Below are 26390 nucleotides of genomic sequence, written 5' to 3' on the forward strand. Positions count from 1 at the left end.
GTGTGCCAGTCTGTGTGGGTCAGTCTGTGTGGGTCAGTCAGTGTGCCACTGTGCCAGTCTGTGTGGGTCAGTCTGTGTGTGCCAGTCTCTGTGCCAGTCTGTGTGGGTCAGTCAGTGTGCCACTGTGCCAGTCTGTGTGGGTCAGTCTGTGTGGGTCAGTCTGTGTGTGCCAGTCTGTGTGGGTCAGTCAGTGTGCCACTGTGCCAGTCTGTGTGGGTCAGTCAGTGTGCCACTGTGCCAGTCTGTGTGTACCAGTCTGTGTGGGTCAGTCAGTGTGCCAGTGTGCCAGTCTGTGTGGGTCAGTCAGTGTGCCAGTCTGGGCGCAGTGTGTGGGTCTGGCTGTCCAGGGGTCAGGTCTTTAGTGCCCTCACCTCTCCTCCTGGCCTTGTGCCACGCGGTGACCACAGCTGCGATCATCCCCAGCAGGCCGCCGGCCATCAGCGCCGCGTACGCCGAGTAGAAAGTGGAGGTGATGCCGAAGGGGTTCCCCTGCACTGGGCGGGGCAGAAGAGGGAGAGGGCTGAGGGCACTGGTGCCACACTCTGCCCCGCCTGGAGGAACTTCACACTGACAACCTGATACTCGCCCCCTGCGTACTCGATCACTGCCAGCCCGCGTAATCGATTTCCTCCATAACCCGTCTCCTCCAGCCCACATAATCGATTTCCTGTGTAATCTATCGCTGTCAGCCCATATGATCGATTTCCTGCGTACTCGATCTCCTCCAGCCCATATAATTGATTTCCTGCGTACTCGATCTCCTCCAGCCCATATAATCGATTTCCTGTATAAACTGTCGCTGCCAGCCCATATGATCGATTTCCTGCGTACTCGGATCTCCTCCAGCCCATATAATCGATTTCCTGTATAATCTATCGCTGCCAGCCCATATAATCGATTTCCTGCGTACTCGATCTCCTCCAGCCCATATAATCGATTTCCTGTATAATCTATCGCTGCCAGCCCATATGATCGATTTCCTGCGTACTCGATCTCCTCCAGCCCATATAATTGATTTCCTGTATAATTAATCGCTGCCAGCCCATATAATCGATTTCCTGTGTACTCGATCTCCTCCAGCCCATATAATCAATTTCCTGTATAACCTATCGCTGCCAGCCCATATAATCGATTTCCTACATACTCGGATCTCCTCCAGCCCTTATAATCGATTTCCTGTATAAACTGTCGCTGCCAGCCCATATAATCGATTTCCTGCGTACTCGGATCTCCTCCAGCCCATATAATCGATTTCCTGTATAATCTATCGCTGCCAGCCCATATAATCGATTTCCTGCTTACTCGGATCTCCTCCAGCCCATATAATCGATTTCCTGTATAAACTGTCGCTGCCAGCCCATATAATCTATTTCCTGCGTACTCGGATCTCCTCCAGCCCAGATAATCGATTTCCTGTATAATCTATCGCTGCCAGCCCATATAATCGATTTCCTGTGTACTCGGATCTCCTCCAGCCCATATAATCGATTTCCTGTATAATCTATCGCTGCCAGCCCATATAATCGATTTCCTACATACTCGGATCTCCTCCAGCCCATATAATCGATTTCCTGTATAATCTATCGCTGCCAGCCCATATAATCGATTTTCTGCGTACTCGGATCTCCTCCAGCCCATATAATCGATTTCCTGTATAATCTATCGCTGCCAACCCATATAATCGATTTTCTGCGTACTCGGATCTCCTCCAGCCAATATCGTCGATTTCCTGTATAATCTATCGCTGCCAGCCCATATAATCGATTTCCTGCATAACCGATCTCCGGGCAGCCCACATAATCGATCTCCTGCCAAGCAGATCTCCGCCAGTCCACTCGCTCAACTTCCTGCTTGATCGATCACCCGCACGGTCCACGGTCCATCTTATCATCTGTTGTCCGCGTCGGTCGATCACCTCAACCCACGCGATCGATCGCCCCGGCGGCCGGCAGATAGATCGCTGCAGCCCCGCCCCCCCCCCCCGGCCCCCCGCGACCGAGCGCTCGCAGCCCGCGCAGTACCTGTCAGCCGGCTCCTCCGCCGGGCGAAGCAGATCCCGTCGTTCAGGGCCTCGCACCAGTACTCCCCGCCGTCCCCCGGGCCCAGCGAGGGGATCGGGAGCGAGTGGCCCCGGGCGCCCTGCACGGACAGGGGCCGGTCCGGATGGCTGGGGGCCCGGCGGTACCAGGCGACGCGGTGGGGGCCCACCAGGTCCGGGACGCAGGTCAGAGCCGCCGGGCCGCCCGGGGGGACCGAGAGGCGGACGGGGTCCTGCTCGGGACACACTGGGCGGAGGGGACGGAGAGAGCGGACGGGGGTCAGCGTCAGCGGGGGGAGGGGCGGGCGGGTAGGAGGAAGAGGGGAGAGGCGGCCCTCACCCGTCAGGACGAACTCCCACACGGCCTCGCCCGCCGAGCACTTGTACCGCCCGCTGTGGCGCAGCGACGCCGCGGTGATCGCCAGCGACCCGTTCCCGGACACGACGGGTCCCTTCTCCCTGCGCGCGCTCCTCGTCTCCGCCGCGCCCGTGTCCGGGCAGGACACCTGCCCGAAGGGGGTGTGCCAGGTGACCGGCCATCCCACCCTGGAGCAGCCACGGAAGCAGGGGAGCTCGACCGGACCTCCCATTGCCACGGAGACATAGATCTGAACTGCGGGGGGGGGGGGGGACACCGGCGCGTCAGACAGAGGTTCCCTGGACCCCGGGATCTCAACCCTGCAGAGCCGGGGTATCGGCTTCAGCAGCCACAGAACCTGAAGTCTAGACAGGGTTCACACTCGGAAACGGATTCAGACTCGGAAACTGAAGCGGATTCGGATTCAGACTCGGAAACAGATTCAGACTCAGAAACTGAAGTGGATTCAGATTCGGATTCAGACTCAGAAACTGAAGTGGATTCAGATTCAGACTCGGAAACTGAAGTGGATTCAGATTCGGATTCAGACTCGGAAACTGAAGTGGATTCAGATTCAGACTCGGAAACTGAAGTGGATTCAGATTCGGATTCAGACTCGGAAACTGAGGTGCAAACAGATTCAGACTCGGAAACTGAAGTGGAAACAGATTCAGACTCTGAAACTGAAGTGGATTCAGATTCAGACTCGGAAACTGAAGTGGAAACAGATTCAGACTCTGAAACTGAAGTGGATTCGGATTCAGACTCAGAAACTGAAGTGGATTCAGATTCAGACTCGGAAACTGAAGTGGATTCAGATTCGGATTCAGACTCGGAAACTGAGGTGCAAACAGATTCAGACTCGGAAACTGAAGTGGATTCAGATTCAGACTCGGAAACTGAAGTGGAAACAGATTCAGACTCTGAAACTGAAGTGGATTCGGATTCAGACTCAGAAACTGAAGTGGATTCAGATTCAGACTCGGAAACTGAAGTGGAAACAGATTCAGACTCGGAAACTGAAGTGGAAACAGATCCCGACTCAGAAACTGAAGCAGATTCGGATTCAGACTCGGAAACTGAAGCAGATTCGGATTCAGATTCAGACTCAGAAACTGAAATGCAAACAGATTCAGACTCGGAAACTGAAGTGGATTCAGATTCAGACTCGGAAACTGAAGTGGATTCGGATTCAGACTCGGAAACTGAAGTGGATTCGGATTCAGACTCAGAAACTGAAGCGGAAACGGATTCAGACTCGGAAACTGAAGCGGATTCAGATTCAGACTCAGAAACTGAAGCGGAAACGGACTCTGGGCCCGGGGGTCCAGCAGCAGAACCCGCAGTGACTCACCGGTCAGCTGCGTCACCTGGTAGCTGAGGCAGCGTGTCCCCTCCAGCACCACGCAGTAGTAATCGCCGCTGTCCTCCCGGCGGGGGTCCCGGAGGAGGAGGGAGGAGGAGTTGCCGTCGGAGACCCGCGCCCACTCCCCCAGATCTTCCGCCAGCGACGGTGGGTCGGTGCCCGGGAGAGTGGGGACCGCCCTCCGGTGATGGTACCACAGGACGGTCCTGCCCTTGGGCGCAGAGCCATCGGTGCAGCTCAGACTCGTGCTGTCCCCCTCGTGACAGGTCCCCTTGACGTCTTCCAGCTTCCTGGCGCAGACTGTGGGAGGTGCAGGGAAACTGAGTGGGTGGGTGGCAGCCACAGATCTCTCTTCTCTGTCTACCTGCTGCAGTTCTGACTTCTCTCCTGACGGGCAGCCGATCTGACTTCCCTTTCCAAAGGCAGCGGATCTGACCTCTGTCCCCACAGGCAGCGGATCTGACTTCTCTGTCTAACTGCTGCAGATCTGACTTCTCTCCCGACAGGCAGCAGATCTGAGATCCTCTCCTGACAGACAGCGGATCTGACTTCTCTTTCTAAAGGCAGTGGATCTGACCTCTGTCCCCACAGGCAGCAGATCTCTCATTACAGTCAGTGGATCTCGCTTGTTCTGACAGGCAGCAGATCTGACTTCCCTCTTAACAGGCAGCAGATCTGACTTCTCTAGCTAATGTCAGCGGATCTGACGACTGTCCTCTCCGATAGCAGATCTGACTTCCCTCTTAACAGGCAGCAGATCTGACTTCTCTAGCTAATGTCAGCGGATCTGACGACTGTCCTCTCCGATAGCAGATCTGACTTGAACTTGAACTTGAACTTGAACTTGAACTTGAACTTGAACTTGAACTTGAACTTGAACTTGAACTTGAACTTGAACTTGAACTTTATTGCCATATGTAACCGGTGCAATGGAATTCTTACTTACAGAAAGTCTCTCGATTGTAAAACAAGTGTAAAAAACAAGACAAAGTGCAAACAGACTTCCCTCTTAACAGGCAGCAGATCTGACTTCTCTAGCTACTGTCAGCGGATCTGACGACTGTCCTCTCCGATAGCAGATCTGACTTCCCTCTTAACAGGCAGCAGATCTGACCTCTTTCTAAAGGCAGCAGATCTGTTCTCTTTCCCCACAGGCAGCAGATCTGACTTCTCTCATTACAGTCAGTGGATCTCACTTGTTCTGTCAGGCAGCAGATCTGACTTCCCTCTTAACAGGCAGCAGATCTGACTTCTCTAGCTAATGTCAGCGGATCTGACGACTGTCCTCTCCGATAGCAGATCTGACTTGAACTTGAACTTGAACTTTATTGCCGTATGTAACCGGTACTGGTACAATGGAATTCTTACTTACAGAAAGTCTCTCGATTGTAAAACAAGTGTAAAAAGCAAGACAAAGTGCAAACAGACTTCCCTCTTAACAGGCAGCAGATCTGACTTCTCTAGCTACTGTCAGCGGATCTGAGGACTGTCCTCTCCGATAGCAGATCTGACTTCCCTCTTAACAGGCAGCAGATCTGACTTCTTTCCCGACAGCCTATCCAGCAGGTATGAAATGACCAAGCAGCCCGAGGCAGAGAGAGGAGGCCTTCACCTCACCTGTCAGGCTGTACTGTCTGCGACTGATGAGGCGGCCATCTTTCCATTCCTCGTACCAGTACAATCCCGAGTCAGACTCAGTAAGGTTGGTGATCTTGATGGTTTGTGTTCCTGCGCTGAATGCCTTACTGGTTTTAGAATCGAAATACTGACTAGACATCCCTGAAACCGATACCCGGCCCGTTAGGTCTGGGACAGCGCTCGTGTTCCGTGACAAGTCAGAAACCACCTCCGGTCGATCCGCAGTTTGCCGGAAGATTTTGCATTCGATGACGGTATTCCTGCACGTCAGGGAGATCGCCCCCCCTCTGCTGGCGAACTGCAGCTCTGCATCAGGCTGTGGCTGCTCTGCAGGGGAGAGGGGAGGACACAGGATAGCAGGGTAGCCCAGAGCACCGACTGTCCTCCCCCCCCAAACACACACACACAGTCCACACTGACTGTCCACACACACACACACACACACACACACACACACACACACACACACACACACACACACTGTCCACACTGACTGTCCCCACACACACACACACACACAGTCCACACTGACTGTCCACACACACACACACACTGTCCACACTGACTGTCGACACACACACACACACAGTCCACACTGACTGTCCACACACACACACAGTCCACACTGACTGTCCACACACACACACACACACTGTCCACACTGACTTTCCCCACACACACACACTGTCCACACTGACTGTCCACACACACACTCTGTCCCTACTGACTGTCCCCACACACATACACTGTCCACACTGACTGTCCACACACACACACAGTCCACACTGCCTGTCCCCACACACATACACTGTCCACACTGACTGTAAATACACACACACACTGTCCACATTGACTTTCCCCACACACATACACTGTCCACACTGACTGTCCACACACACACACAGTCCACACTGACTGTCCACACACACACACACACACACTGTCCACACTGACTTTCCCCACACACATACACTGTCCACACTGACTGTCCACACACACACACAGTCCCCACCGACTGTCCACACACACACACACACACACACTGTCCACACTGACTTTCCCCACACACATACACTGTCCACACTGACTATCCACACACACACACTGTCCACACTGACTGTCCACACACACACTCTGTCCCTACTGACTGTCCCCACACACATACACTGTCCACACTGACTGTCCACACACACACACAGTCCACACTGCCTGTCCCCACACACATACACTGTCCACACTGACTGTAAATACACACACACACTGTCCACATTGACTTTCCCCACACACATACACTGTCCACACTGACTGTCCACACACACACACAGTCCCCACCGACTGTCCACACACACACACACACACACACACACACACACACACACACACACACACACCCTGGACAGGACACCAGTCCATCACAGGACACACACACACACACACACTGTCCACATTGACTGTCCACACACACACTGATGGTAGACACACACGGTCCACACACACACACACATTGTCCACACATGCACTGCTCATACACTGTTCACACACACGGTCACATAAGCACATTCCAGGTAGTCAAGTCCAGGAGTATAGCTGATCCTGATCAAGTTGACACTGCTCCAGGTACTCACATCGAGGATTAGAGTAAAACCTGGCAGTTCAACTCCCTAATTTCTCTCTGCAGACATCACCTGTCCTGTGAGGTGCAGTGTGTTGAGGAGGGAGGCTTTTACCTGTGCCGAGGTGAGCAGTGTGGAGTAGCAGCACCAGCAGCAGTCCTCTCTCAGTGTCCACACTCATTCTCACCCTGTCCCTGTGATCACTCTCTGCTCTGTATCTCTCCAGGACAAGCACAGCGCCTCAGGGTGTGTGAGAGTCGGTGTCTTATACTGAGAGCTGTGACGCAATTTCCCTTACACTGCTGGGCTGTAAGTGTGTCTGATCTGATGTGTCTCCTCTCTGTCTGATCTACTGAATCACACTGACGATCAGACTGCAGTGTGTGTCTCCTCTCTGTCTGATCTACTGAATCACACTGACGATCAGACTGCAGAGTGTGTCTTCTCTCTGTCTGATCTACTGAATCACACTGACGATCAGACTGCAGTGTGTGTCTTCTCTCTGTCTGATCTACTGAATCACACTGACGATCAGACTGCAGTGTGTCTCCTCTCTGTCTGATCTACTGAATCACACTGACGATCAGACTGCAGTGTGTGTCTCCTCTCTGCCTGATCTACTGAATCCACACTGACGATCAGACTGCAGTGTGTGTCTTCTCTCTGTCTGATCTACTGAATCACACTGACGATCAGACTGCAGTGTGTGTCTTCTCTCTGTCTGATCTACTGAATCACACTGACGATCAGACTGCAGTGTGTGTCTTCTCTCTGTCTGATCTACTGAATCACACTGATGATCAGACTGCAGTGTGTCTTCTCTCTGTCTGATCTACTGAATCACACTGACGATCAGACTGCAGTGTGTCTCCTCTCTGTCTGATCTACTGAATCACACTGACGATCAGACTGCAGTGTGTCTCCTCTCTGTCTGATCTACTGAATCACACTGACGATCAGACTGCAGTGTGTGTCTCCTCTCTGTCTGATCTACTGAATCACACTGACGATCAGACTGCAGTGTGTGTCTTCTCTCTGTCTGATCTACTGAATCACACTGACGATCAGACTGCAGTGTGTCTTCTCTCTGTCTGATCTACTGAATCACACTGATGATCAGACTGCAGTGTGTCTCCTGTCTGATCTACTGAATCACACTGACGATCAGACTGCAGAGTGTGTCTTCTCTGTCTGATCTACTGTGATCAGACTGCAGTGTGTGTCTTGTACCTGTCCTGTCAGTGTTGAGTAGCAGCACCAGTAGAAGTGTCCAGTGTCTGTGATATTTCTCTCTCTCTCTCTCTCTCTCACACTCACACACTCACCATAACCCCTCTCTCTCTCTCCTCTCCTCACCCCTCAGGAAGAGATCGAGACCCATCAGATCAGACCCCGTTTCCTCGCCCGCCCCCCCCCCCGTCCTTATCCACCCCAGGAATCTGCAGAATCGGCAAGAGCCGGGACACCGCAGGCAGCGGCTCATTCGCCGACTGGTTGCCGTAGAAACGATCTCCCGAGCGATCAGATGAACGATAAGGCTCACGAAGCTACAGAAGCTCGAGGGTGGAGGGGTGGGGGTGTCTTCTGCGGCTCAGCCCCCTCTATTCAGAAAGCTCGAAAGGGCACAGCAGTCGGGGGGGGGGTGGGATCACCAGCCGGGGGTTGCGGGTTCGAGTCACAGGTGGGGCACAGATGCTGTAGCTCCCTCCTCTCTGATCCAGCCACAGAAGGACCAGTCTGCGGCGCACATCCACCTGCCCACCGTCGGATCACTTCTCCCAGTTCAGGGTCACGGGGGGGGGCTGGAGTCTGTCCCAGCAAGCACTGGGCACAAGGCAGGGCTCCCCCTGGACAGGACAGCATTTCATCACAGGACACACACACACACTCACACACCCTGGAGAGGACACCAGTCCATCACAGGACACACACACACACACACACACCCTGGACAGGACACCAGTCCATCACAGGACACACACACACACACACTCACACACCCTGGACAGGACACCATTTCATCACAGGACACACACACACACTCACACACCCTGGAGAGGACACCAGTCCATCACAGGACACACTCACACTCACACACCCTGGACAGGACACCAGTCCATCACAGGACACACACACTCACACACCCTGGACAGGACACCAGTCCATCACAGGACACACACACACACACCCTGGACAGGACACCAGTCCATCACAGGACACACACACACACACCCTGGACAGGACACCAGTCCATCACAGGACACACACACACACACACACACATACCCTGGACAGGACACCAGTCCATCACAGGACACACACACACACTCACACACCCTGGACAGGACACCAGTCCATCACAGGACACACACACACACCCTGGACAGGACACCAGTCCATCACAGGACACACACACACACACTCACACACCCTGGACAGGACACCAGTCCATCACAGGACACACACACTCACACACCCTGGACAGGACACCAGTCCATCACAGGACACACACACACACACACACACACACACACCCCCTGGACAGGACACCAGTCCATCACAGGACATACACACACACTCACACACCCTGGACAGGACACCAGTCCATCACAGGACACACACACACACTCACACACCCTGGACAGGACACCAGTCCATCACAGGACACACACACACACACTCGCACACCCTGGACAGGACACCAGTCCATCACAGGACACACACACACACACTCGCACACCCTGGACAGGACACCAGTCCATCACAGGACACACACACACACTCACACACCCTGGACAGGACACCAGTCCATCACAGGACACACACACACTCACACACCCTGGAGAGGACACCAGTCCATCACAGGACACACACACTCACACACACACACCCTGGACAGGACACCAGTCCATCACAGGACACACACACACACACACACACCCTGGACAGGACACCATTTCATCACAGGACACACACACACACCCTGGACAGGACACCAGTCCATCACAGGACACACACACACACTCACACACCCTGGACAGGACACCATTTCATCACAGGACACACACACACACACACACACACACACACACACACACCCTGGACAGGACACCAGTCCATCACAGGACACTCACACACACACTCACACACCCTGGACAGGACACCAGTCCATCACAGGACACACACACACACTCACACACCCTGGACAGGACACCAGTCCATCACAGGACACACACACACACACACTCACACACACACACACACACACACACACACACACACACACACACACACACACTCACACACCCTGGACAGGACACCAGTCCATCACAGGACACTCACACACACACTCACACACCCTGGACAGGACACCAGTCCATCACAGGACACACACACACACTCACACACCCTGGACAGGACACCAGTCCATCACAGGACACACACACACACACACACACACACACACACACACACACACACACACACACACACACACACACAGGGCCAGTTTTCCCAGAAGCCCATTAACCCCCCAGCCTGTCTCTGGACTGTGGGAGGAAACCCAGGCAGACACAGGGAGAACATGCAGACTCCACACAGACAGTGCATGTGAGCGAACGCCAGACGGAAAAGCAGACGACAGAAAGTGACACCAGGCGGGCGTGCGTTTTCCCCGTTTATTGACGTGACTCAGGAGGCCACTGGCACGGTGGATCGAAGGCTCTGACCTGTGACACCCTGACCTCTGACCTTTCACACCCTGACCTGGGATGTTCCCCACCCCCTCTTCCTCACTCTCTCTCTCTGGAACAATAATAGTGCGATGATGAAGGCTCACACATCACACATCCTCTCGATTCACTAAATGAACATCCCTTCCTCACTCTATCCCTTTCATCCTCTTCCTCCTCCTCAGTGAGACTCAGTGCGATGAGGAAGGCCCCTCTTCCTCCTCCTCCTCAGTGAGACAGTGCGGTGAGGAAGACTCCTCCTCCTCCTCAGTGAGACTCAGTGCGGTGAGGAAGACTCCTCCTCCTCCTCAGTGAGCCTCAGTGTGGTGAGGAAGACTCCTCCTCCTCCTCAGTGAGCCTCAGTGTGGTGAGGAAGGCCCCTCCTCCTCCTCCTCAGTGAGTGCGGTGAGGAAGACTCCTCCTCCTCAGTGAGACTCAGTGCGGTGAGGAAGGCCCCTCCTCCTCCTCCTCCTCAGTGAGACTCAGTGCGGTGAGGAAGACTCCTCCTCCTCCTCCTCCTCAGTGAGCCTCAGTGCGGTGAGGAAGGCCCCTCTTCCTCCTCCTCCTCAGTGAGACTCAGTGCAGTGAGGAACTCCTCCTCCTCAGTGAGACAGTGCAGTGAGGAAGACTCCTCCTCCTCCTCAGTGAGCCTCAGTGCGGTGAGGAAGACTCCTCCTCCTCAGTGAGCCTCAGTGCGGTGAGGAAGACTCCTCCTCCTCCTCCTCCTCCTCCTCCTCCTCAGTGAGACTCAGTGCGGTGAGGAAGACTCCTCCTCCTCCTCCTCAGTGAGACAGTGCGGTGAGGAAGACTCCTCCTCCTCCTCCTCCTCCTCCTCAGTGAGCCTCTGCGCGGCGAGGAAGGCCCCCTCCCCCCTCCTCAGTAGCGGCAGAGCGTCAGCGGGTCGCGGTTCCGCCCCCCGCGGGCCGGGCCGGGGCACAGGTGGGCGGCGATGCTGGGGGAGGGGCAGTGCTCCTGGGTGTGGAGGGGGCTCATGTCGTCGGCGCTGTAGAAGGTGACCCGGCGGGCCCCGCAGTCCAGGTACACCCCCACGCGCCGGGGCCGGCCCGCGGGCCGCACCGGGCCCCCCCCGGCGCCGGCGCTGACCCGGTACCCGCTGCCCTCGCGCAGCTCCAGGACCACGAGGCTGTGGGGCCACAGGAAGTTGGCCAGCTTCTCGATCCAGCGGGTCTGCTTCTCCTGGGGGGGGGCAGGCAGGGTTAGAGACTGGACCCCTGGACCCCTGGACCCCTGGACCCCTGGACACCTGCACCCCTGGACCCCTGGACACCTGGACACCTGGACCCCTGGACCCCTGGACACCTGCATCCCTGCATCCCTGGACCCCTGGACCCCTGGACACCTGCATCCCTGGACCCCTGGACCCCTGGACCCCTGGACCCCTGGACCCCTGGACCCCTGGACACCTGCACCCCTGGACCCCTGGACCCCTGGACACCTGCATCCCTGGACCCCTGGACCCCTGTACTCCTGCATCCCTGGACCCCTGGACCCCTGGACCCCTGGACCCCTGTACTCCTGCACCCCTGGACCCCTGGACCCCTGGACACCTGCACCCCTGGACCCCTGGACCCCTGGACCCCTGGACACCTGCATCCCTGGACCCCTGGACCCCTGGACCCCTGGACCCCTGGACACCTGCACCCCTGGACCCCTGGACCCCTGGACACCTGGACACCTGCACCCCTGGACCCCTGGACCCCTGGACACCTGTATCCCTCCCTGGAGCCAACATGGATAACATGGCTGGGCAGCCTGTTCCCCACCCCCACCCCCCTCTGTGTACAGTAGAGCCCCCTGTCCTGACTGGAGGAGCTCACCCAGCTGTGTCTGGAGAGAAGCCGGGGTATCGGCTTCAACCACAGGGCTGGGCAGCTTGTTCCCCACCCCCACCCCCCTCTGTGTACAGAAGAGCCCCACCCCATCACCCTTTTTCCCTGTCGGGACTGGAACCTGCAACCCTCCCATCAAGACCCCCGACCCCCGACCCCCGCCCCTCGCGACGCCCCTGAGCTGCGGTACCTGGACCTTCTCCAGCTGGACGCCCACGCTCCAGTCCGTCTTCTGCCCCACCTCCACCTCCCAGTAGTGCGCGCCGGAGGAGAAGGTCTCCCGGCTGCGCACGGCCGCGGCGGGGGGGTCGGGCGGGGGGCCTCCGCGCTGGCGGCCCGGGGCGTCCGCGCGCCGCACGCTGCACCCATCCGCGCCCACCACCAGGGAGGGGTCGCCGGCGTCCACCAGGGTGAGCCGATCGGGGACTGGGTGTGGGGGGGGGAGAGGGGGGTACCCCGTGAGCTGAGGGGCGTCGCTGCCTGGCCAGGGCGGATGTGACTGGCTGGCTCGGCTCAGGCGGCTTCTGCACGTATTGTGTATTGGCCCTTATGGGTGTTGAACCTGAACACCCTGGTGCACACCTGTATGCAACTGTACACACCCACACACACCTGAACACATCCTATACATACCTGTACACACCTGAACACCCTGGTGCACACCTGTATGCAACTGTACACACCTGAACACATCCAATATACACCTGCACACACCTGAACACCCTGGTGCACACCTGTATGCAACTGTACACACCCGCACACACCTGAACACATCCTATACATACCCGTACACACCTGAACACCCTGGTGCACACCTGTATGCAACTGTACACACCCACACACACCTGAACACATCCAATATACACCCGCGCACACCTGAACACCCTGGTGCACACCTGTATGGAACTGTACACACCCACACACACCTGAACACATCCAATACACACCCGTACACACCTGAACACCCTGGTGCACACATGTATGCAACTGTACACACCCACACACACCTGAACACATCCAATACACACCCGTACACACCTGAACACCCTGGTGCACATCTGTATGCAACTGTACACACCTGAACACCCTGGTGCACACCTCTATGCAACTGTACACACCCACACACACCTGAACACATCCAATACACACCCCTACACAGCTGAAAACTCTGGTGCACATCAGTATGCAACTGTACACACCTGCATACACCTGCACACACTGGTACACATCTGCACACACCTGCACACACTGCTACACACCTGTCCTGAGGACCTGCTGCATCTCCCTCCAGATGAAGTACTGCAGGTGAGTCTCGTAGGGCCCCAGGGACAGAGAGCCGGGTGTCACGCTCACAGACTTCAGCCTGGACTCGTACCTGCAGGGGGGAGAGAGGGTCACACAGGCCACTCGACACTGGGGGAGCAGGGGGGCCACAGGGGTGTCGACAGCAGTCTGAGAGACGGGAGACAGGAGTCTGGGAGACTGCAGTCTGGGAGACAGCCGAGTCTGGGAGACAGGAGACAGGAGTCTGGGGGACAGCTGAGTCTGGGAGACTGCAGTCTGGGAGACGGGAGACTGCAGTCTGGGAGACGGGAGACAGGAGTCTGGGAGACAGGAGACATGAGTCTGGGAGACAGCTGAGTCTGGGAGACTGCAGTCTGGGAGACGGGAGACAGCCGAGTCTGGGAGACAGCTGAGTCTGGGAGACTGCAGTCTGGGAGACGGGAGACAGCAGTCTGGGAGACAGGAGACAGGAGTCTGGGAGACAGGAGACATGAGTCTGGGAGACAGCTGAGTCTGGGAGACTGCAGTCTGGGAGACGGGAGACAGCCGAGTCTGGGAGACAGCTGAGTCTGGGAGACTGCAGTCTGGGAGACGGGAGACAGCAGTCTGGGAGACAGGAGACAGGAGTCTGGGAGACAGGAGACAGGAGTCTGGGAGACAGCTGAGTCTGGGAGACGGGAGACAGCCGAGTCTGGGAGACAGCCGAGTCTGGGAGACAGCTGAGTCTGGGAGACTGCAGTCTGGGAGACAGGAGACATGAGTCTGGGAGACAGCTGAGTCTGGGAGATGGGAGACAGCTGAGTCTGGGAGACAGCTGAGTCTGGGAGACGGGATACAGCTGAGTCTGGGAGACGGGAGACAGGAGTTTGGGAGACAGCAGTCTGGGAGACAGGAAGCAGGAGGGAGGAGGCAGGAGGCAGGAGGCGGGAGTCTTGAGTCGGGAGACGGGAGTTACGAAGCTGGAGTCTGAAGTCAGGAAGCAGGAAGGAGGAGTCGGGAGTCGGGGGTGTTTAGCCTAGAGACCAGGCTGATCTCTGAAACTGAAATAATAATGATTATTATTATCATCATGATGTCTCTCTCTCCGGAAGGGCAGCGACTCACCCGCTGACTGTAATCACCTCCCACTCCTCTGCCTCTTGAGTCGGGGGGTCCCTCTCCTTCAGGCTGTCCACGGCCGCGGTCCCCCTCTCACCCCACCACTGCCGAGACAGGCGCAGACTCTCATCAGCACAGGTAGGGCTGAGCTCTTAAACAACCCATCGGTTTCACTCAGCTTGTTCCCCACCCCAACCCCCCCTCTGTGTACAGCAGAGCCTCCTGTCCTGACTGGAGGAGCTCACCCAGCTGTGTCTGGAGAGAAGCCGGGGTATCGGCTTCAACCACAGGGCTGGGCAGCTTGTTCCCCGCCCCCACCACCCTCTGTGTACAGAAGAGCCTCCTGTCCTGACTGGAGGAGCTCACCCAGCTGTGTCTGGAGAGGAGCCAGGGTATCGGCTTCAACCACAGGGCTGGGCAGCTTGCTCCCCACCCCCACCCCCCTCTGTGTAAAGCCCGTGCTTCCCGTCGCCCCCCCCCAGGGCTCGGAGCAGCGCACGCGCGCACCTGCAGGAAGTCCTGAGGCGCGGCGAGGTCCAGGCCGGGCAGCAGCTGGCTCTCGGCGGCCGTCCCGTCGCGCAGCGCGGCCTCGATCCGCGCCAGGCCGCTCTCCATGGGCGCCAGTGCCGCGCGCTCCGCCCGCGCCAGCTCGCCCGCCAGCTCGTCCTCCCGCCGGCGCAGGAACGCGTGCAGCTCCCCGAACTGCGCCGCCAGCCCCTCCGCCAGCGAGCGCGACTTCTCCTGCCGGGGGCGCAGAGGAGCCGTGGGGTACTTCACTGGACACTGCAGCGAGCCCCGCTCCTGGGGCAGGGCACCCCAGTACAGAGAGTGTCATAGGCCACCCTATGTCACCCCTAAATCAGGGGTCTACACTGCACCTGGTGGATCCCAGTACACATAGTGTCAAAGGTCACCCTAAATCAGGGGTCTACACTGCACCTGGTGGACCCCAATACAGATAGTGCCATAGGTCACCCTAACTCAGGGGTCTACACTGCACCTGGTGGACCCCAATACAGATAGTGTCATAGGTCACCCTAAATCAGGGGTCTACACTGCACCTGGTGGACCCCAATACAGATACTGTCATAGCTCACCCTAAATCAGGGGTCTACACTGCACCTGGTGGACCCCAATACAGATAGTGTCATAGGTCACTCTAAATCAGGGGTCTACACTGCACCTGGTGGACCCCAATACAGATACTGTCATAGGTCACCCTAAATCAGGGGTCTACACTGCACCTGGTGGACCCCAATACAGATACTGTCATAGGTCACCCTAAATCAGGGGTCTACACTGCACCTGGTGGACCCCAATACAGATAGTGTCATAGGTCACTCTGTCACCCCTTAATCAGGGGTCTACACTGCTCCTGGGGACCCCAATGAAGATCGCATCATAGGTCACCCTAAATCATGGGTCTACACTGACCCAGGTGAACCCCAGTACACATAGCTTCAAAGGTCACCCTAAATCAGGGGTCTACACTGCTCCTGGTGAACCCCAGTACACATAGCGTCAAAGGTCACCCTAAATCAGGGGTCTACACTGCTCCTGGTGGACCCCAATACAGATAGTGTCATAGGTCACCCTAAATCAGGGGTCTACACTGCACCTGGTGGACCCCAATACAGATACTGTCAAAGGTCACCCTAAATCAGGGGTCTACACTGCTCCTGGGGACCCCAATGAAGATCGCGTCATAGGTCACCCTAAATCAGGGGCTTGTACCTCCGGTCCAGGGGGAACCCCAATTCACTGTTCCTGGGGGACCCCAGTCTCTCAGGTCGCCCCGAGTCAGGGCTGCAGGTATGAGCCGGGGGTAGGAGAGAGGGGGAGAGGGGGAGGGGTCTCACCCGAATCCCGGCGATCTCGGCCCGCTGGGCCTCCTGCAGGCTCCGCAGGGCCTGGTTGTCCGTCAGCAGGAACTGCACGGCGTCGCTCAGCTCGGCCTGCAGCGCACAGAGCAGGGCCGGCGTGACTGCTGGGCTCGGGTCCGAGCACAGCTCTCACCGCGGGCGAGCTCACGGTTACATCGCCGAGCCCGCCCTCATCCCCGATCGCCCCAATACCGGGACTCAGTCATCCCTGATCGCCCCAGTAACGGGACTGACTCATCCCAGATCGCCCCAATACCGGGACTCAGTCATCCCTGATCGCCCCAGTAATGGGACTGACTCATCCCCGATCGCCCCAATAATAGGACTGACTCATCCCAGATCGCCCCAGTAACAGGACTCACTCATCCCCGATCGCCCCAATACCAGGACTGACTGATCCCCGATCACCCCAGTAACGGGACTGAATCATCCCCAATCACCCCAGTAACAGGACTGACTCATCCCTGATCGCCCCAAAAACAGGACTGACTGATCCCCGATCACCCCAGTAACGGGACTGAATCATCCCCAATCACCCCAGTAACAGGACTGACTCATCCCTGATCGCCCCAGTAACAGGACTGACTGATCCCCGATCACCCCAGTAACAGGACTGACTCATCCCCAATCACCCCAGTAACAGGACTGACTCATCCCTGATCGCCCCAGTAACAGGACTGACTGATCCCCAATCACCCCAGTAACAGGACTGACTGATCCCCGATCGCCCCCAGTAACAGGACTGACTGATCCCCAATCGCCCCCAGTAACGGGACTGACTCATCCCTGATCGCCCCAGTAACAGGACTGACTCATCCCCGATCGCCCCAATACCAGGACTGACTGATCCCCGATCACCCCAGTAACAGGACTGACTCATCCCCGATCGCCCCCAGTAACAGGACTGACTCATCCCTGATCGCCCCAGTAACAGGACTGACTCATCCCCGATCGCCCCCAGTAACAGGACTGACTGATCCCCAATCACCCCAGTAACAGGACTGACTGATCCCCAATCGCCCCAGTAACAGGACTGACTGACTGATCAATCTAGTAACGGGAGTCGTTACTGTTCCCGGGTTCATGAACACGTCTGTTCACTGCCGGGTCGCAGAACTAACCGGGGGTACCCCGAAACTCGGCAACCTCCCAAAAAAACAAAACAAAACAGAACACTCTTTCTACAGAGCCGACCCGATGACGCCGCGCGTGAGGAGGGGTTAATTATTCAATTAGGCGAAGCGGGGGCCAGCTGGCCCACGTCTGCACGTGCGCGCGTGGAAATGGAGGGGTCGATGCCGTGCGCGGTCTCGTCACGCGTGGTCAGTACTCGGGAAATGTTGGGTAAAACCCCCACGATTCATTTCTGGCTTTTTTTTCGAAGCAGAATATCGTCGGGTGGAGTTTCACGATAATGATAATAATAATAATAATAATAATAATAGTAATGATAGTAATGATAATGACTCGGCTTGTTGCGAGGCGATATCTGAACGCTGCGTGGGTTTCTTTCTTTGGTTTTGTTAAGTTTTTACCCCACCTTGTACACGCCCGCCGCCTCCGCCAGCGGACGCACGGCGTGTCCGTCGTGATCGCCAGTGGCCCGGCACGCCCGGCAGGTCAGCCGCCGGTCCGTGTCGCAGTAAAACTCCAGCTCCTCGCCGTGCCGGGGGCACCGGTCCGCCCAGCTGCCCGGGCCCGAACCGGGGCTCGGACCCGGGCCTACCCGCCCACCGCGATCCCCGGGCTCGCTTAGGAGCAGCTGCCGGGCGCGGTCCGCCAGGTTCCGCAGCGCCCGGTTGGTCTTCAGCGAGGCCGGGTCCGGCACGGCCGCCCGGCACTCGGGGCACAGCGCGGGAGCAGCCGCGGCCCCCCCGCCTCGCAGGACCGCGGCCACGCAGGCCCGGCAGATGTTGTGGCCGCAGTCCAACAGCAGCGGGTCGCGGAAGAGCTCCAGGCACACCGGGCACTCCAGATCGGCGGCCAGGGCGGAGGTGGTCTCCAGGCTGGCCGGAGCCTGAGCCATTGTCGGTCGGTCGGTCGGTCGGGCGGGCGGGCGTCACCCCCTCCTTCTCTCTCCCCCGGTGCTGTTTCGGGGTGTCTGTGAATCCCAGCTCCCGGGGCTCGGGGCTCGGTGCTCTGCGGTTCCGAGTTTCGCTTTCGACGGGGCCGGACCTCGCCCCGACTTCCCGCCCAACCCACTCTCTCTCTCTCTCTCTCGTGTTAGTGCTGATATTTGCGTTCTGATAATAATAATGATAATAATAATAATAATGACGAAGACTTATTCTTATTAATGTGGGGGGCGGTTCTTGTTGGGTTTTTGTTTTGGCTGGGTTTTAGTTTCCGACACCCTGAGTCTTTTATCCCGCCTCTGCCGGCTTATTGATTATTGATTTTTTTTAAAAAAATATATTTTTATTTTTTTAAAGGCGAGAAGGAAAGGAAGTTTTCCGCCTCCCCGTGCTCGGTCACTGGAGCTGGGTTTTAAATTTGGGTTCGGGCGCGGGGCAGCAGCGTGGCAGGATCCGGTCCAGCGGGTCGGCACCGGCTCCGGTTCGGGCGTAGGCGCCGAGCAGGGGTCTTCCGCCGGCCCCTCGGTCTCTATAGCGCCTTTCGTCCCCGGGGGGCTTCGCGTTTGACAGGGGACCCCTTTGTGTGCACTGTGCGCCCGAGTGCCATTTGTCACCCTGTAAGTATTTGTCGTTGTGTGTCACTGTGTGTGACTGTGTGACAGTGCAGGTGGAATTGTGCGTGACTGTGTGTTAGTGAATGTCATTGTGTGATGGTGTGTCACTGTGTGTTAGTGAATGTCATTGTGTGATGGTGTGTCACTGTGTGTGACAGTGTGTGCGAGTGTGTGACTGTGTGACGGTGCAGGTGGAATTGTGCGTGACTGTGTGTTAGTGAATGTCATTGTGTGATTTTGCGTGACTGTGTGTTAGTGAATGTCGTTGTGTGATTGTGTGTGACAGTGTGCGAGTGTCGTTGTGTGATTGTGTGTGACAGTGTGCGAGTGTCGTTGTGTGATTGTGTGTGACAGTGTGCGAGTGTCGTTGTGTGAGTGTGTGTCACTGTGTGGGGCAGTGTGTGCGAGTGTTATTATGCGTCACTGTGTCTAAGAGTATGTGTGTGTGTGTGTGTGACTGGCAGAAGGGACCCCCTACACACACACACGCGTGATCGCGGGCACTGCGGAATGCGGGACCCTCGCCGGGAGACCCCGGCACGTTAATATAGAGCAGAGAGGGAGGAAGCATACACACACACACACACACAGAGGGAGGGAGCGCGCTCTCTCTCTCACACACACACACGCACTCTCTCACACAGAGGGAGGGAACGCGCGCACACACACACACAGAGAGAGAGGAGAGAGGAGAGAGGCGAGAGGCACACACACACACGGGGAGGAGAGGAGAGGCTGTTTCTGTTACTGCGGCGCTGTGTGTGAGAGAGAGAGGAAAAACGACAGAAAACCCTTATTCGCCGGACTGACGCTGCCGGCTCTGCGAGACTGCCTTCATCCTCCTCCTCCTCCTCCTCCTCATCATAATACTAATCATTGGTGTGTGCACCCTCACTAACCCTCGTCAACAGCCCGGCGAGAACCGCGGGAGGGGGGGTCGTCGCGGCGATGGGCGGCGCCTTGGTGGACAGGGCGGAGTGAAATTCACAGCCTCAGCCTCAGCACCAGCCCCGTGAGCATCTTCCTCCTCATCCTCGTCCTCCTCGTCTCCAAGACCACCAAGACCACCAAGACGACGACGACGACGACGACGACGACAGGGGGGCGTCTCGGTTCTTAACGCGGAGACCAGCGAGCGAGCGAGCGAGCGAGAGAAAGAAAAGAAAGGAAAAATAAAGGAGAAATCGCACGACCAGGGGAGAGACGTCTCTCCGCCCGCCATGTCGTCAGAAAAACACGGTAGGGTCGCCCGTCCGCCGGGCCGGTGTGGAGCCGGTACCGGTACCGGGAGAGAGGCGGGGGCTGGGCTGGTGGGCTCGGTATGATCTGTCTCTCTCGCCCCTCTGGGGGGGGTGAGAAACTCGGGGTGTCGTGTCGTGTCCGAGCGGGGGGCTCTCTGCCCCTCTGCGGGTTTGAAATTGGGGGGTGTCGTGTAGAATGATTTTTCGAGGCTGCTGTGAGGCGTGTTTGTACAGACGCGTCCGGTGCTGCTGTTCCGGTTCTGTCTGGACCGTCTGTCCGTCTGTCCCCGTCTCTCATCTCTCCGAGTCCGCCCTCTGCTTCTCCCCATCATCGCGACTGTCCTGGAATCTCTAAATTATCTGTCTCTAGAGCCTGTCAGTGTGTCTGTCTGTCTCTCTCTGTCACCTGTCTGTCTCTAGAGCCTGTCAGTGTGTCTGTCTGTCTCTCTCTGTCACCTGTCTGTCTCTAGAGCCTGTCAGTGTGTCTGTCTGTCTCTCTCTGTCACCTGTCTGTCTCTAGAGCCTGTCAGTGTGTCTGTCTCTCTCTCTCTGTCACCTGTCTGTCTCTAGAGCCTGTCAGTGTGTCTGTCTCTCTCTCTCTGTCACCTGTCTGTCTCTAGAGCCTGTCAGTGTGTCTGTCTCTCTCTCTCTGTCACCTGTCTGTCTCTAGAGCCTGTCAGTGTGTCTGTCTCTAGAGCCTGTCAGTGTGTCTGTCTCTCTCTCTCTGTCACCTGTCTGTCTCTAGAGCCTGTCAGTGTGTCTGGACTGTCTCTCTCGACTGTATTAATGTACTGCAGTGTTAATGTTCTGTACTGTATTAGTGTACAGTGTTAATATTCTGGACTGCAGTGTTCGTGTTCTGGACTGCAGTGTTAATGGATTTGACTGTATTAGTGTACTGTAGTGTTAGTGTTCTGTTCTGTATTGGTGTACTGGGCTGTATTGGTGTACTGGACTGCAGTGTTGGTGTACTGGGCTGTATTGGTGTACTGGACTGCAGTGTTGGTGTACTGGGCTGCATTGGTGTACAGTGCTAGTTTACTGGGCTGTATCAGTGTGCCATGTTAGTGTACTGGGCTGTATCGGTGTACGGTGTTAGTGTACTGGGCTGTATCGGTGTACGGTGTTAGTGTACTGGGCTGTATTGGTGTACGGTGTTAGTGTACTGGGTTGTATCGGTGTGCTGTATTGGTGTCCAGTGTTGGTGTTCTGTGCTGTACTGGACTGCAGTGTTAGTGTTCTGTGCTGTATTGGTGTACAGTGTTAGTGTACTGGACTGCAGTGTTAGTGTACTGGGCTGTATTGGTGTACAGTGTTAGTGTACTGGACTGCAGTGTTAGTGTACTGGGCTGTATTGGTGTACGGTGTTAGTGTACTGGACTGCAGTGTTAGTGTACAGTGTTGGTGTACTGGGCTGTATTGGTGTACAGTGTTGGTGTACTGGGCTGTATTGGTGTACAGTGTTGGTGTACTGGACTGAGGTGTTAGTGTACAGTGTTGGTGTACTGGGCTGTATTGGTGTACAGTGTTGGTGTACTGGGCTGTATTGGTGTATAGTGTTAGTGTACTGGACTGCAGTGTTAGTGTACAGTGTTGGTGTACTGGGCTGTATTTGTTTACAGTGTTGGTGTACTGTGTTAGTTTACTGTGCTGTATCAGTGTGCCATGTTAGTGTACTGGGCTGTATTGGTGTACAGTGTTGGTGTACTGGGCTGTATTGGACTGCAGTGTTGGTGTACTGGGCTGTATTGGACTGCAGTGTTGGTGTTCTGGGCTGTATTGGTGTACAGTGTTAGTGTACTGGACCAGATTGTTAGTGTTCTGGGCTGTATTGGTGTACAGTGTTGGTGTACTGGACTGCTGTGTTGGTGTTCTGGGCTGTGTTGGTGTCCAGTGTTGGTGTACTGGGCTGTATTGGTGTCCAGTGTTGGTGTACTGGGCTGTATTGGTGTCCAGTGTTGGTGTACTGGGCTGTATTGGTGTACTGTGCTGTATTGGACTGCAGTGTTGGTGTTCTGTGCTATATTGGTGTACAGTGTTAGTGTACTGGACCAGATTGATAGTGTTCTGGGCTGTATTGGTGTACAGTGTTGGTGTACTGTGCTGTATTGGACTGCAGTGTTGGTGTACTGGGCTGTGTTGGTGTACTGTGCTGTATTGGACTGCAGTGTTGGTGTACTGGGCTGTGTTGGTGTACTGTGCTGTATTGGACTGCAGTGTTAGTGTACTGGACCAGATTGATAGTGTTCTGGGCTGTATTGGTGTACAGTGTTGGTGTATTGGGTTGTATTGGACTGCTGTGTTGGTGTACTGTGCTGTATTGGACTGCTGTGTTGGTGTACTGGGCTGTATTGGTGTCCAGTGTTGGTGTACTGGGCTGTGTTGGTGTACAGTGTTAGTGTACTGGACCAGATTGATAGTGTTCTGGGCCGTATTGGTGTACAGTGTTGGTGTACTGGGCTGTGTTGGACTGCAGTGTTGGTGTACTGGGCTGTGTTGGTGTACTGGGCTGTATTAATATCCCCTCTCTCTCTGTGTCTCCAGGTCTAGAAGACAGCGGTCGACACGCCATGTCCCCTCCCCCCTACATGCAGGACGGGGGGCCTCTGCCCCCTCCCCCGCACTGTAACCCCCAGCCCCCCTACCCCCCCGCGCCCCCTCCCCACTCCGCGCCCGAGGGGTACATGCAGGAGACCCAGTTCCACTGCGGCACGCTGGGGCGCCCCCAGGGCTACACGGTGCAGACCCAGGGGTCGGCCGCGCCCATGCCGCCCGCGGGGTACCTGCAGACGGGGTACCCCCTCCAGCTGCAGCCCTGCACTGCCTACCTGCCCGTCTACCCGCTGGGGGCCCAGGTGAGTGGGGTCGGGGGTCAGGGGTCAGGGGTCGGGGCGGTGCTGAGTTAGTCCAGTCGGTCAGTGTATGATCCTGCCCCTCTCTCTCTCTCCTCTCAGGGGCAGCCCTACATGCAGGCCGGCCCTGCCCCCCCCGGCGTTGCCCAGGGGCAGATGGCCATGCAGATGCCCCCCGGCATTGCCCTGATGGAGCCCCGCCGCCCCCCCCACGACTACCTGCCCATCGCCGTGCTGACCACCGTCTGCTGCTTCTGGCCCACCGGCATCATCGCCATCATCAAGGCCGTGCAGGTGAGAGGGGTCTCTCTCTGTCTCCTTCCTGTCCCCCTCTGTCCTCTCTCGTGCTGACCTCTGACCTCATCGCCATCATTACGATTACAGTGAGTTTTTTTTTTAATGAACACAAGACGGGTCACAAACTAGAGGAGCTACTTGGCCCCTTTAACCTGTTGGGCAGGTGGCAGCTCATTGATCTGAGGAGCTCAACCAGCTCGTTCCCAGGAGGAGCCAGGGTATCGGCTTCAACAACATGTTCCCCACCCCCACCCCCCTCTGTGTACAGCAGAGCCTCCTGTCCTGACTGGAGGAGCTCACCCAGCTGTGTCTGGAGAGAAGCCGGGGTATCGGCTTCAACCACAGGGCTGGGCAGCTTGTTCCCCGCCCCCACCCCCCTCTGTGTACAGCAGAGCCTCCTGTCCTGACTGGAGGAGCTCACCCAGCTGTGTCTGGAGAGAAGCCGGGGTATCGGCTTCAACCACAGGGCTGGGCAGCCTGTTCCCCACCCCCCTCTGTGTACAGTAGAGCCTCCTGTCCTGACTGGAGGAGCTCACCCAGCTGTGTGTGGAGAGAAGCCAGGGTATCGGCTTCAACCACAGGGTTGGGCAGCCTGTTCCCCACCCCCGCCCCCCTCTGTGTAGAGTGGCTCCTCTTGTTCTCGGTTCCCAGAGCGCTCTCTCTCTCCCGGCCTGCGTCCCTCTTCTCCGCTCTTTCTCTCGGGTCTCCCAGCTGGCGTCTCACCCTCCTCCTCCTCCTCCTCCTGCAGGTGCGGACGGCGATCGCCCGGGGCGACATGGTGTCCGCGGAGATCGCCTCCCGGGAGGCCCGGAACTTCTCCTTCATCAGCCTGGCGGTGGGCATCGCCTCCATGGTGCTGTGCACCATCCTCACCGTCGTCGTCATCATCGCCTCCCAGCACCACGACGACGAGTGGGAGCCCTAGCCCCGCCCCCGCCGAGACTCGGACACCTTCACCGACCCGCCGACTGACCGACCCACTGACCGATCGTCCGACCGGCCTCGCTCACTGCCCCTGCTGCCCTGTCGGCGATCGATAACGCTCCCGGATTCCCCTGCCTGACACTGCGACCGCCTCCCAACCTGGACCGAGAAGTCGAACCCTGGACCCTGGACTGGACCGGCCACTGGACCAGTTGCACCCTGGACTGGACTGGACCGGACCGGCCCCTGAAGCAGGCGGCCTCTGGGCTGGACCGGCCCCTCGACCCTGGTCTGGACTGGACCAGCCCCTTGACCCTGGACCGGACAGGCCCCTGGACTCTGGACCCTGCTCTCTGGACCCTGGTCTGGACAGGCCCCTGGACCCTGGTCTGGACAGGCCCCTGGACCCTGGACTGGACAGGCCCCTGGACTCTGGACCCTGGACTGGACAGGCCCCTGGACCCTGGACCCTGCTCTCTGGACCCTGGTCTGGACAGGCCCCTGGACCCTGGACTGGACAGGCCCCTGGACCCTGGTCTGGACAGGCCCCTGGACCCTGGACCCTGCTCTCTAGACCCTGGTCTGGACAGGCCCCTGGACCCTGGACCCTGATCTCTGGACCCTGGACTGGACAGGCCCCTGGACCCTGGACTGGACAGGCCCCTGGACCCTGGACCCTGCACTCTGGACCCTGGACTGGACAGGCCCCTGGACCCTGCACTCTGGACCCTGGACTGGACAGGCCCCTGGACCCTGGACTGGACAGGCCCCTGGACCCTGGACCCTGCACTCTGGACCCTGGACTGGACCGGCCCCTGGACCCTCAACCCCGAGCCAGCCGGACCCTCAACCCTGCCCCTGGCCCGACTGGACCACATCTGCGCGAGAGGAGTCTCCCCCGGATACAGGACTTCCTGGTCTGGAGGCACTGCTGGCCGGGGTTCGACCTGCTCTCCCTCCTGCTGCGACTCCGCCAGTCTCCCCCAGGGGGCGCAAGAGGACAAGGCAGGCGGCTGTCTCGCTCTCCTCCTGGACAGCCAAGAGTGTCGTCGGTGTTGGAGTGTCTTGACTGTCGGACGAGAGTCTTCTCAGTATTTGAGGACTGTTTTGAGTATCAGACAAGAATTTTGTCAGTGTTTGATTAGTGTCTTTGGTATTAAACAAGAGTGTGGTCAGTATTAGAGGACTGTTTTGAGAATCAGACGCGAGTTTTGTCAGTATAAGTGGACTGTTTTGAGAATCAGACGCGAGTTTTGTCAGTATTAGTGGGCTGTTTTGAGTATAAGACATGGGTATTGTCAATATTGGAGGACTGTTTTGAGTATCGGACGAGAGTATTGTCAGTATTAGAGGACAGTTTTGAGTATCGGACGAGACTGTGGTCAGTATTAGAGGACAGTTTTGAGTAACGGACGAGACTGTGGTCAGTATCGAAGGACTGTTTTGAGTATCGGACGCGAGTATTGTCAGTATCAGAGGACTGTTTTGAGTATCGGACGAGAGTATTGTCAGTATTAGAGGACTGTTT

The 26390-nt window shown here is 57.0% G+C and overlaps 3 protein-coding genes across 7 annotated transcripts in view; 1 reads left to right on the plus strand and 2 right to left on the minus strand.

The window, feature by feature from the left end:
* The window catches only part of LOC148662396 (uncharacterized), a 14353-nt gene extending 3780 nt beyond the window's left edge, over positions 1–10573 (minus strand). The window contains exons 1-6 of the mRNA XM_088631868.1: positions 8244–10573; positions 5380–8048; positions 3751–4062; positions 2379–2651; positions 2022–2285; positions 372–494 (exon numbers count right to left, since the gene is read on the minus strand). Coding sequence (XP_088487994.1) covers positions 372–494; positions 2022–2285; positions 2379–2651; positions 3751–4062; positions 5380–6250 — 1843 coding nt within the window. The 5' untranslated portion in view covers positions 6251–8048; positions 8244–10573. The remainder of the gene's footprint in view (positions 1–371; positions 495–2021; positions 2286–2378; positions 2652–3750; positions 4063–5379; positions 8049–8243) is intronic.
* A 103-nt stretch (positions 10574–10676) lies between these two features.
* Positions 10677–18885, minus strand: LOC148662397 (E3 ubiquitin-protein ligase TRIM11-like). 4 transcript variants are annotated; one of them, XM_088631905.1, is made up of 8 exons: positions 18400–18885; positions 16836–16931; positions 15484–15717; positions 14983–15080; positions 13854–13969; positions 12785–13020; positions 11628–11941; positions 10677–11144 (listed from the first exon to the last, which is right to left on the minus strand). In XM_088631905.1, exons 1-8 carry the CDS (start codon positions 18883–18885, stop codon positions 11138–11140), a joined length of 1587 nt encoding a protein of 528 aa, XP_088488031.1. In that variant the 3' UTR covers positions 10677–11137. The 4 variants fall into 4 exon arrangements, with proteins under 4 accessions (XP_088488031.1, XP_088488030.1, XP_088488029.1 ...); XM_088631904.1 differs by having other exon boundaries at positions 10677–11336; positions 11554–11941; XM_088631903.1 differs by having other exon boundaries at positions 10677–11339; positions 11554–11941.
* Positions 18092–26040, plus strand: prrt1 (proline-rich transmembrane protein 1). 2 transcript variants are annotated; one of them, XM_088632008.1, is made up of 5 exons: positions 18092–18181; positions 20460–20787; positions 23334–23644; positions 23744–23935; positions 24687–26040. In XM_088632008.1, the coding sequence occupies exons 2-5, from the start codon at positions 20769–20771 to the stop codon at positions 24861–24863; spliced, it is 699 nt and encodes a 232-aa protein (XP_088488134.1). In that variant the 5' UTR covers positions 18092–18181; positions 20460–20768; the 3' UTR covers positions 24864–26040. The 2 variants fall into 2 exon arrangements, with proteins under 2 accessions (XP_088488134.1, XP_088488133.1); XM_088632007.1 differs by lacking the exon at positions 18092–18181 and adding an exon at positions 19242–19551.
* Positions 26041–26390: the final 350 nt, after the last annotated feature.

This window comes from Lepisosteus platostomus, chromosome 5, assembly GCF_059453375.1.
Source record: "Lepisosteus platostomus isolate fLepPlt1 chromosome 5, fLepPlt1.hap1, whole genome shotgun sequence".
Taxonomy (NCBI): Eukaryota; Metazoa; Chordata; class Actinopteri; order Semionotiformes; family Lepisosteidae; genus Lepisosteus; species Lepisosteus platostomus.